Raw genomic sequence first — 12,088 nt, 5'->3', positions numbered from 1 at the left:
TTTCTGTCATATTAAACTTTCCTTCCTATGTGGCGCTAGTGATAAAGAACCTGCCTGCCAATGCAGGAGACACAGGAGATGCAGGTTCAATTACTGGATTGGTAAAATCCCCTGGAGGAGGTCATGGCAACTGACTCCAATATTCTTGCCTGGGAAAGCCCTTGGACAGAGGAGCCTGGTGAGCTATAGTCCATAGAGTCGGAAAGAGTTGGACACGACTAATGCAATGTATGACCAACTCAGAGAGTCATTTCCTAGGCAGGTTGATAGGGAGTCTAGGGGTCCCCAAGGAGAGAGGGGTCTGGAATTCTCAAGGAGGAAGAAAGAACAAACTTTTTTCTTTCTCCACATTCCTTAGGATTATATAACAATAATGTATCCTGCCTAAGGACAGTCTCTGGATTAAACCTTCTGTTATCTTAAAATGTAAATTATGGGAGTAGGTCTGGTGAGGTCTTTACAACCTCCAGACATTCTTTGGATTCATTGGAGAGTATATAACTTCATTGCTAACACTAGCAAGCGGCTACTCTTTTTGCCCCCTTCTGATGCCTATGTCAGAAGCTTTCTCTATCTCCTTTATACTTTAATAAAACTTTATTACACAAAAGCTCTGAGCGATCAAGCCTTGTCTCTGGCCCTGGATTGAAGTCTTCTCCTCCGGGGGTCAAGAATCCCGGTGTCTTCGCGTGATTCAACAACAAACTTTCACAACCTAGATAGCATATTAAAAAGCAGAGACATTACTTTGCCAACAAAGGTCCGTCTAGTCAAGGCTATGGTTTTTCCAGTAGTCATGTATGGATGTGAGAGTAGGACTGTGGAGAAAGCTGAGCGCTGAAGAATTGATGCTTTTGAACTATGGTGTTGGAGAAGACTCTTGAGAGTCCCTTGGACTGCGAGGAGACCCAACCAGTCCATTCTAAAGGAGATCAGTCCTGGGTGTTCATTGGAAGGACTGATGCTAAAGCTGAAACTCCAGGACTTTGGCCACCTCATGTGAAGAGTTGACTCATTGGAAAAGACTCTGATGCTGGGAGAGATTGGGGGCAGGAGGAGAAGGGGACGACAGAGGATGAGATGGCTGGATGGCATCACCCACTTGATGGACATGAGTTTGAGTGAACTCCGGGAGTTGGTGATGGACAGGGAGGCCTGGTGTGCTGTGATTCATGGGGTGGCAAAGAGTCGGACACGACTGAGCGACTGAACTGAACTGAACTGAAGGCAATGTAGCTCAGTGTTTCCCAACATGCCATGGTATTTTGTAATTTTATCTCTTTGTGTACGTTGTTCCTTAAATATCTTTTCTTGCTTCCACTCTCATTGTGGCCAACAGTTACAGCTCTTCTAAACACAACTCAGACATACTATGTTCTAAGAATCCTCTGTAATGATCTCCACCTAAATATTGACTGTAGTTGTTCAGTGGGTCAGTTGTGTCTGACTCTTTTGCCACCCCACAGACTGTAGATCGCCAGTCTTCTCTGTCCATGGGATTCTCCAGGCAAGAATACCGGGTTGCATTTCCTTCTCCAGGGGATCTTCCTGACCCAAGATCGAACCCACATCTCCTGCATTGCAGGCAGATTCTTTACTGCTGAGTCATCAGGGCAGCCTAAATATTGACTAGGGATTGTTAACTGTGTTTTCTTGATATCTAGGACATTAATGAAAGCACATATATTTATTGACTAGATGATTCATTTTAGAAATTAGATTTCTAAACTAAACATTGGGATCCATATTATAATAAAGATTTGTTTTCATTTTTTACTTGTTTACATGATATTTATTGCATAGTAAAATTTAGTCACACTTAATTTGGGCTTCCCTGGTGGCTCAGATGGTAAATAGTCTGCCTGCAATGCAGGAGACCAAGGTTCCATCCCCGGGTCCAGAAGATTCCCTGGAGAAGGGAATGGTTACCCATTCCAGTATTCTTGCCTGGAAATATTTATTGCACAACTTTAATCAATTTAATTTACTTATATACAGATGTCATGACTCATTTGAAAATGAAAATGAATCTTAGTCTCCCTGATTTGATAAAGATTTTGACAGCTATATTTCTCTCATGTTTATCTTGCTTATCCGTATTCATCTTGACCTTCATCATCATGTTCACCACCTTAGCCTTTCATTCTGCAACTTAGATAACTTGCTTTTCCACACCTGACAATGTCTGCTCACACTGCCTCACCCTGACCTTTTTTGTACTCTTCCTCTGAAATTAGTAATTCATACATTTCATTTCTTTTTTTTTTTTTTTAACATTTCATTTCTTAATACATGTCCTGCTGCTGTTTCCTTTACATCTTTGATGTAATCAAGGACTCTCATCCATCTTTTCACTTGGTCCCCCTTTCTTCAACCTGATGCTGATCTCATAGACTCCCACATGCAGGTTAGATTCCACAGTGTCATTTGATTCTCCACTGGCCCAATTCTTAACATTTGCCATATTTTTCTTCTCTTTTCTGTTTGATTAAAGTCAACTTTGGAGACTTCCACATCCTTTTATGCCTGGACACCTGGCATTTTGATTGCTATCAGAAGGAAATTGCAAAACTGGCCAAATAAATACTATCATAAATCCATGAGCCCTGTCTTCAAGTGGGTTTTTATTATTGCCAGGCAATCTTAAAATATTTCCCTTATTCCACAGTTTTCCTAGGTGACTAATTCAAATACTACTCTCATATCGCATTGTATTATGTTGCATTGTATTGTGTTCTTTATTGTATTATCAGTTGCAAGAAAGCAAGATCTGGTGTTAGTGTCCTGGGGAGAGTAGTTTCCATATACCTGTTGACTGAATTCTTCACAGATGCTTTTTGGATATTTTCCGTTACAGGAAGAACTGTACTGTAAATATTTTCTGCATACATTAATCGTCACCAGGCCACGGACAGGCTTTCCATATGTGTATCTGTAACAATAAAGTGGTCATACAAAAAGATATTTAACATAAATAACTTACATTTCCTACACATGATTTGATCCATTCATCTTACTCATCTACAGCAATTGCATTTCCTTTCATAGCATTAGCACTTTAGAAGTACTTATTCTGAAACTGTCTTATCTATACCTCTAAAAGAAAATACTTATGAGTACTGAATTGTTTTTTGAAACACCTCCAAATGGAAAAGTAACAGTATGGTTTTTCTCAGATCTTACCTTCCTCTCAGTTGAGGTTTGACTATAAAACTGCCTATTTCCTTCTTTCTCTGCTGTCATATTATCTAGGTTATGATTCTAACTTTGTCAGCACCTCCAAAGTTGTCTTAGGGAAAGAAATTAGGGAAATATAGAGAGTGTATTTCTTTTGTTTGTTTGCTGGTTTTATTTTTTAAGATTTTTGTTGTTGTTGTTGTTGTGGACTTAAAAATCTTTCCCGAATTTGTTATAATATTGCTTCTGTTGTTTGTTTTTTTTTTTGGCAGCAAAACATGTGGGATCTTATCTCCCTAACCAGGGATTGAATCTGCACCCCCTGCCTTGGAAGGCAAATTTTTAGCCACTGGACCATTAAGGAAGTCCCAAGAGTGTATTTCTAAGTCCTCCCTAACTTTTATATGTTTTAAGAGGATAAGTGAGGAATTAAATGGGAAAGTGCTAGCTACAGAACAAAAATATTACAAATGAACTGTATCATGATAGTCGCTGCTGCTGCTGCTAAGTTGCTTCAGTCGTGTCCAACTCTCTGTGACCCCGTAGATGGAAGCCCACCAGGCTCCCCCGTCCCTGGGATTCTCCAGGCAAGAACACTGGAGTGGGTTGCCATTTCCTTCTCCAATGCATGAAAGTGAAAAGTGAAAGGGAAGTTGGATTCTGCCAAATCTGATGGAAGGATGTGATGTATGGCCTGAATATTATGTCACCTTGAGATTCATGTTGAAATTCTAAATCCCAAAGGATGATAGTTTAGGAGGTGAGGGTTTTGGGAGGAGGGTGAAGTTTTCATGAATGGGTGAGTGCCTTCATAAAAGAGGCTCCAGAGAGATCTCTTGTCCCTCCTTCCATGTGAGGACACAAGAAGATGCTCTGAACCAGAAAGAGTACCTTCACCAGAACGTGACCATGCAGGCACTTGATCTTGGATTTCCCAGCCTCTGGGACTGTGAACAGGAGGAGAAGGGGCCAACAGAGGACGAGGTTGTTGGATGGCATCACTGAATCAGTGGACATGAGTTCTAGCAAGCTCTGGGAGACGGTGAAGGACAGGGAAGCCTGGTGTCTGCAGTCCATGAGGTCACAAAGAGTTGGACACGACTGAGTGATAGAACAACAGTAGAACTGTGAACAGTGCAGTTCTGTTGTTAATAAGCTCCTCAGTCTGTGGTATTTTGTTATGATGGCCTGAACAGACTAAGGCGTGATGTGAAGCTGAACTCAGTCTATTGTTTCTTAAAGTATGCTTTCTGGACAACCTCCATGGACATTCCCTGAGACATGCAGTGAGATTCAGAGTACCAAATCCTTCCTCAGATTTAGAGGTGGGGCCAAGGAATCTACATTTGAAATAAGCACCTCCATTGATTCTGATGCATACTTAAATTTGAGACCCTGTCCAAACTGTTAAGTAGGTGAATTTCGGTCTCAGAAACCCCAAGCTTCCTCTTTTTAGTGTCTCCTCCCCTTCAAATTTTTATACGTGCTGATAAAGTAATACATTATTTACTAAATTTAGTCACTTTGTTGAATCTTCTCTTTAAATCTGAAGCAAAAGGCTTTCTCCCTGATGAAAAAATGTGAAGCATCAAAGCTGGTGAGAAGGAGGAAAACACATGTTTTTCATGTTGTTTTTAAAAGCAAGCAGTAAATCCAACCTCCTTGATGTAACTGGAGGGGACTTTATTGCCCAAAGGCAATCAGGGAAGAAATAAATAGCATGCATTTTGTTTATTTCTTTTTTAAAATTTCATTTTATTAAACCAGAGTATAGTTGTTTTACAATATTGTGTTAGTTTCTGCTGTACAACAAAGTGAGTCAGCTATACAGAAACATATATCCCCTCTTTTTTGGATTTCCTTACCATTTAGGTTACCACAGAGCAGTGAGTAGAGTTTCCTGCACTAACCAGCATGTTCTCATTAGTTACCTATTTTATGCATAGTATCAGTAGTGTGTACATGTCAATCCCAATCTCCCAATTCATCCCACACCCCTTTCCCCTTTTGGTGTCCCTACATTTGTTCTCTATGTCTGTATCTCTATTTCTACCTTGCAAAAAAGTTAAATGACATGCATTTTTAATTCTATATTAATATATCCAGCATTTAAGATAGAGGGTCTGCTTAACTTCTTTCTAGCTTCCCAGAGTTTAAAAAATTGGGGACAATACAAAATAGGAGATAATAAGACATAGAATAACATGGAAGCTATGGGCTCCAGAATTAGATGGTTTGGGTTCACTTTAGCCCAGTGTCTGGGATATAGAAATGCTTCATGGAGCTATATGTATTTTTTTTGTTACTTGCCGAGGCAATATAGAATTATGGAGAAAGGTTCAGGGTCTGGAGCCAGACTGTTGGATTTAAATTCCAATCTGCCATTTATTGTCTGCAGGAACTTGAACAAGTTAGTTTATTCTTTATATGTTATAGTTTCCTCATTTGTAAAATGAGAATTATTATCCTCGTCTCACAAGGTTAGTGTAAGAACAAAAACACAAATAAGTGCAAGGCATTTTGAACATTGCCTGGCACATTTTAAATGCTCAGTTAATAATTTTACTAACAGTAGTAAACATATTGCATGCTATCACCCCTGCTCCTTGGTCTAAGCTCAGACAGTTGGAGAGACTCGTTCCTTCTTTAATTAAAACAGTTGGAAGGTCAGTAATCGTTATGTGCAATACAAACAGGGTAGGGAAATAGAAATAAGATAAAAAATGTAACTCACAGGCTGCAGACAGAAACCTCAAATTCATCCTCTAGGAAACTAATCTTCTTGGGCATTTTCACTTGGACCTCAAATTTGGGCAAAACTGTTACCAATAAAAGAAAAAAAAAAAAACAAGTGTGAGAGCAGGCAGAAAGTCTTGCAAGAGTATTAGTAATGATTCTATTACAGAATCTTGTAACAAAGAGTCACATGAAGTGATTTCAATTACAATAAGGAGCAGCAGGTCACTACTGGCAAAAAAGAGATGCCATTCATACCCATGGGCAGTTAGCACCATGGTAACTTAGGCTGGTATTATAGTTCCTAGACTCTCCTCAGAATTTGTCCAAGATTTCAAAGGTGAGAGGGAAACAGCTCCATTAGTCTCTGAAGGTCACCATGATTAGACAATATTGCATAGGAACCTGGAATGTCAGGTCCATGAATCAAGGCAAATTGGAAGTGTCAAACAAGAGATGGCAAGAGTGAATGTCGACATTCTAGGAATCAGCGAACTGAAATGGACTGGAATGGGTGAATTTAATTCAGATGACCATTATATCTACTACTGCAGGCAGGAATCCCTCAGAAGAAATGGAGTGGCCATCATGGTCAACAAAAGAGTCTGAAATGCAGTACTTAGATGCAATCTCAAAAACGACAGAATGATCTCTGTTCGTTTCCAAGGCAAACCATTCAATATCACAGTAATCCAAGTCTATGCCCCAACCAGTAACGTGGAAGAAGCTGAAGTTGAACAGTTCTATGAAGACCTACAAGACCTTTTAGAACTAACACCCAAAAAAGATGTCCTTTTCATTATAGTGGACTGGAATGCAAAAGTAGGAAGTCAAGAAACACTTGGAGTAACAGGCAAATTTGGCCTTGGAATACGGAATGAAGCAGGGCAAAGACTAATAGAGTTTTGCCAAGAAAATGCACTGGTCATAACAAACACCATCTTCCAACAACACAAGAGAAGACCTTACAGAAGGACATCACCAGATGGTCAACACCGAAATCAGATTGATTATATTCTTTGCAGCCAAGATGGAGAAGCTCTATACAGTCAGCAAAAACAAGACCAGGAGCTGACTGTGGCTCAGACCATGAACTCCTAATTGCCAAATTCAGACTTAAATTGAAGAAAGTAGGGAAAACCACTAGACCATTCAGGTATGACCTAAATCAAATCCCTTATGATTATACAGTGGAAGTGAGAAATAGATTTAAGGGCCTAGATCTGATAGATAGAGTGCCTGATGAACTATGGATGGAGGTTCGTGACATTGTACAGGAGACAGGGATCAAGACCATCACCATGGAAAAGAAATGCAAAAAATCAAAATGGCTGTCTGGGGAAGCCTTACAAACAGCTGTGAAAAGAAAAGTGAAAAGCAAAGGAGAAAAGGAAAGATATAAACATCTGAATGCAGAGTTCCAAAGAATAGCAAGAAGAGATAAGAAAGCCTTCAGCGATCAATGCAAAGAAATAGAGGAAAACAACAGAATGGGAAAGACTAGGGATCTCTTCAAGAAAATCAGAGATACCAAGGGAACATTTCATGCAAAGATGGGCTCGATAAAGGACAGAAATGGTATGGACCTAACAGAAGCAGAAGATATTAAGAAGAGATGGCAAGAATACACAGAAGAACTGTACAAAAAAGATCTTCACAACCCAGATAATCATGATGGTGTGATCACTGACCTAGAGCCAGACATCCTTGAATGTGAAGTCAAGTGGGCCTTAGAAGGCATCACTACGAAAAAAGCTAGTGGAGGTGATGGAATTCCAGTTGAGCTATTCCAAATCCTGAAAGATGATGCTGTGAAAGTGCTGCACTCAATATGCCAGCACATTTGGAAAACTCAGCAGTGGCCACAGGACTGGAAAAGGTCAGTTTTCATTCCAATCCCAAAGAAAGGCAATGCCAAAGAATGTTCAAACTACCACACAATTGCACTCATCTCACACGCTAGTAAAGTAATGCTCAAAATTCTCCAAGCCAGGCTTCAGCAATATGTGAACCGTGAACTTCCTGATGTTCAAGCTGATTTTAGAAAAGGCAGAGGAACCAGAGATCAAATTGCCAACATCCACTGGATCATGGAAAAAGCAAGAGAGTTCCAGAAAAACATCTATTTCTGCTTTATTGACTATGCCAAAGCCTTTGACTGTGTGGATCACAATAAACTGGAAAATTCTGAAAGACATGGGAATACCAGACCACCTGATCTGCCTCTTGAGAAATTTGTATGCAGATCAGGAAGCAACAGTTAGAACTGGACATGGAACAACAGACTGGTTCCAAATAGGAAAAGGAGTTCATCAAGGTTGTATATTGTCACCCTGTTTATTTAACTTATATGCAGAGTACATCATGAGAAAGGCTGGACTGGAAGAAACACAAGCTGGAATCAAGATTGCCGGGAGAAATATCAATAACCTCAGATATGCAGATGACACGACCCTTATGGCAGAAAGTGAAGAGGAACTAAAAAGCCTCTTGATGAAAGTGAAAATGGAGAATGAAAAAGTTGGCTTAAAGCTCAACATACAGAAAACGAAGATCATGGCATCCGGTCCCATCACTTCATGGGAAATAGATGGGGAAACAGTGCCAGACTTTATTTTTTTGGGCTCCAAAATCACTGCAGATGGTGACTGCAGCCATGAAATTAAAAGAAGCTTACTCCTTGGAAGGAAAGTTATGACCAACCTAGATAGCATATTCAAAAGCAGAGACATTACTTTGCCAACAAAGATTCATCTAGTCAAGGCTATGATTTTTCCTGTGGTCATGTATGGATGTGAGAGTTGGACTGTGAAGAAGGCTAAGTGCCGAAGAATTGATGCTTTTGAACTGTGGTGTTGGAGAAGACTCTCGAGAGTCCCTTGGACTGCAAGGAGATCCAACCAGTCCATTCTGAAGGAGATCAGCCCTGGAATTTCTTTGGAAGGAATGATGCTAAAGCTGAAACTGCAGTACTTTGGCCACCTCATGCGAAGAGTTGACTCATTGCAAAACACTCTGATGCTGGGAGGGACTGGGGGCAAGAGGAGAAGGGGACGACAGAGGATGAGATGGCTGGATGGCATCACTGACTCGATGGACGTGAGTCTGAGTGAACTCCAGGAGTTGGTGATTGACAGGGAGGCCTGGCATGCTGCGATTCATGGGGTCGCAAAGAGTTGGACACGTATGAGTCACTGATCTGATCTGATGATTAGACATGGTCACAGGTACAGATGGGCCAGAAACTTTCAGTTTGTCCTTATTTTTTTCTCTGTCTGTTCTAGCTCTTCTTCCCAACTTCTAACCCTGCTGACTCACAGAGACCCTGGGCCCACTGCCAGACACCTGGTTATAGAAATACAAAGTGGGAGGAGGGAGAGCTAACATCCTCCCATTGATTCTTCTGCCAGTTTCCCTCAGTGGTCCACTCTGGAATCTGAATGTGCCCTTGTAAGTTCTGATCTGTACATCCTCAACCTTGCTTCAGGAGGCCTGGTTAGTGATTTCCTCAGATCCACCAACTCCTCCTGCGGGACTCTGACTTTTCCAGCCTCTCCCACACAGTTGTATATAAGGTTAGTCGTTCCTATAGTTAATCCCTGTTCCATAATTCTCATGGCAGTTCTGGTGAGACTGGAGAATCCTGTTTTTGTGATAAGTCTCCTATTCATGGCAAACAGATGGAGAAAACGTGGAAATAGTGGCAGATTTTATATTTTTGGGCTTCAAAATCACTTCAGATGGTGACTGTAGCCATGAAATTAAAAGCTGCTTGCTCCTTGGAAGAAAAGCTATGAAAAACCTAGATAGTGTATTAAAAAGCAGAGACATCACTTTGCTGACAAAGGCCTGTATAGTCAAAGCTATGGTATTTCCAGTAGTCATGTATGGGTTTGAGAGTTGGACCATAAAGAAGGCTGAGCATGGAAGCACTGATGCTTTCAAACTGTGGTATTAGAGAAGACTCTTGAGAGTCCCTTGGACAGCAAGGAGATCAAATCAGTCTGTCCTAAAAGAAATCAAACCTGAATATTCATTGGAAGGACTGATGCTGAAGCTGAAACTGCAATGCTTTGTCTACCTGATGTGAAGAGCTGACTCATTGGAAAAGGCTGTGATGCTGGGAAAGATTGAGGACAGGAGGATAAGAGCAGGCATAGGATGAGATAGTTGGATGGCATGACTGACTCCATGGACTTGAGTCTGAGTGAGCTCCAGGAGATAGTGAAGGACAGGGAAGCCTGGCATGCTGCAGTCCATTGGGTTACAAAGAGTTGGACATGACTTAGCAGTAGAACAACAACAACTCCTTATCCACAGCATGATGTATTTAACCTACATTAGAAATTCTACATAATTGATAACTAATAAGATGGTTTCAATGTCTGAGAACTATTATTAGCGTAAATTACATGTAGGTTACAGACAGCAAGGATGCAATCCCAGAAAATACATCCTGTTATAAGATATAGATCAAGAGATGCATGTAGATAACACAATATATTGGTTAATAATTTATGTTTGAATAGGGTCAGTTGGAACTATTAAAATCTCTTATGCCTCTTGGCTCCATGATTTTGGTAAATTTTTCACTTCTCTAGTATCAATATACTCATTTGTAAAATAGAGATGGTATAGTATCTGCCTCAGAGGGCTATTGTAAGGATTTAATGAGATAGTGCATGAAGTGTTTGGCAAATATTTAGATAAAAATTCTTGCTACTTTTTGATTGTTATATGCTAGATTTTTGCTTGTCACTACATATAAAAATGATCCAATCTTGTATTCTTTAATGTCATACATGTGTTTGACATGTGTAGAATTCTTACCGTATTCATCCACTTCAAAAGAGTGCTCTATTCTTTTCCCAGGCTCCTTCAGCAGTACCACCTTGTAGGGACCCAGTGCGGGCTCCACTGAGAGTGGGAAAGAGAGCTGACTGAGTCCCCCTTGCAATTTGAAACTGGGCCATTGGAAAATCCGGTTCCTTTTGGGGTTCTATATGTAAAAGCATCACAAGTATATTGAAGCAATTGAAATATATAGTTTTGAGTAGAACAGCTTTTCAGGGAGGATGACATGGGAAGCAGGCTAATTAGCTGGTTGGTAAATTGGCACCAGAGGTATTGGCAAAGGTTTGTAAGAATTCTAGACTAGAAAAGGGCAACTTGCCCAGCTGAGATATGACAGGTGATAGTACCTCTTTTTGTGATTATGCATACTATCTCAGTCAGAAATATTGGAAGAGCCACTACGTTGCATCATCTCAGGGTATTTTGTTATTTCATTGACATCTTATCAACTCTCCCCAGGATTTATGAGAGACAGGGAAAACAGTATTTATTTAGTTCTGAAGAAGTGGCAGTGGGGAAGGAGAAAGTGGAAAGAGGAAAGTTAATATAACTCACAGTGAGGCCTCATCCCAAGAGAGAGACACAAGATATTACCTACCTCAATATAAACCACCAGGAACTGAAAAGAAAACAAATAGGGTGAATGTGAGACAGAGTATAGAAAGACAAAACTGTGACACCAGCATTAAAACAGTATTTGGACCAGAAGGAAGTTGAGCCTATTCAGTTCTTGTCTGGACAAGGAAATGTGGCCCTGTTTGAGTCATAACACTTCATATGTTCGGTCTGGGACATAGTCTCTGAAGAAATGATGGGGGCTTCCCTGATGGCTCAGTGGTAAAGAATCCACCTGCCAGTGAAGGCGACAGTTTCAATCCCTTATTTGGGAAGATCCCACATGCTGTGAGGCAACTAAACCTGTGTGCACCAACTATTGAGTCTGTGCTCTAGAGCCTGGGAACCATAACTACTAAGCGCATGCACCTTAAAGCCTGTGCTCTGCAACAAGTGAAGCAACGCAATGAGATGCCTGTGCACTGCGGCTAGAGAGCAGCCCCCGCTCTCCACAACTAGAGAAAAGTCTGAGCAGCAACAAAGACCTAGCATAACCAAACATGGATAAATTTTTTTTTTTTAAGAGATGGAAAAAAAATTCTTAAAAAAAAGAACAAACAGAAAAGAAATCATGATTTCCTTTTATGAAGTAATGTAACCTAGATTTGTGTAAAAAGGTCCAAATAATGAGTTTTATTTGGCAGCTGACTTTCATCTGTGAGAAATTCTCCATTTCTCTTAAGAGAGATATCAGATGCATTTATTT

At 40.4% G+C, this 12,088-nt stretch overlaps 1 protein-coding gene across 3 annotated transcripts in view; it reads right to left on the bottom strand.

Moving 5' to 3' along the window:
• Window positions 1-12,088, bottom strand: part of LOC133248159 (pregnancy zone protein-like) — a 60,703-nt gene that overhangs the window by 41,096 nt on the left and 7,519 nt on the right. For 2 of the 3 annotated variants that reach the window (XM_061417955.1, XM_061417956.1), the window contains exons 6-9: window positions 11,366-11,386; window positions 10,744-10,912; window positions 5,912-5,996; window positions 2,809-2,932 (exon numbers count right to left, since the gene is read on the bottom strand). In XM_061417955.1, the coding sequence (XP_061273939.1) occupies window positions 2,809-2,932; window positions 5,912-5,996; window positions 10,744-10,912; window positions 11,366-11,386 (399 nt within the window). The remainder of the gene's footprint in view (window positions 1-2,808; window positions 2,933-5,911; window positions 5,997-10,743; window positions 10,913-11,365; window positions 11,387-12,088) is intronic. The other variant, XM_061417957.1, reaches the window with a different exon arrangement.

Source organism: Bos javanicus, chromosome 5, assembly GCF_032452875.1.
Source record: "Bos javanicus breed banteng chromosome 5, ARS-OSU_banteng_1.0, whole genome shotgun sequence".
Lineage (NCBI taxonomy): Eukaryota > Metazoa > Chordata > Mammalia > Artiodactyla > Bovidae > Bos > Bos javanicus.
This window is presented reverse-complemented; position numbering and strand designations above follow the sequence as displayed.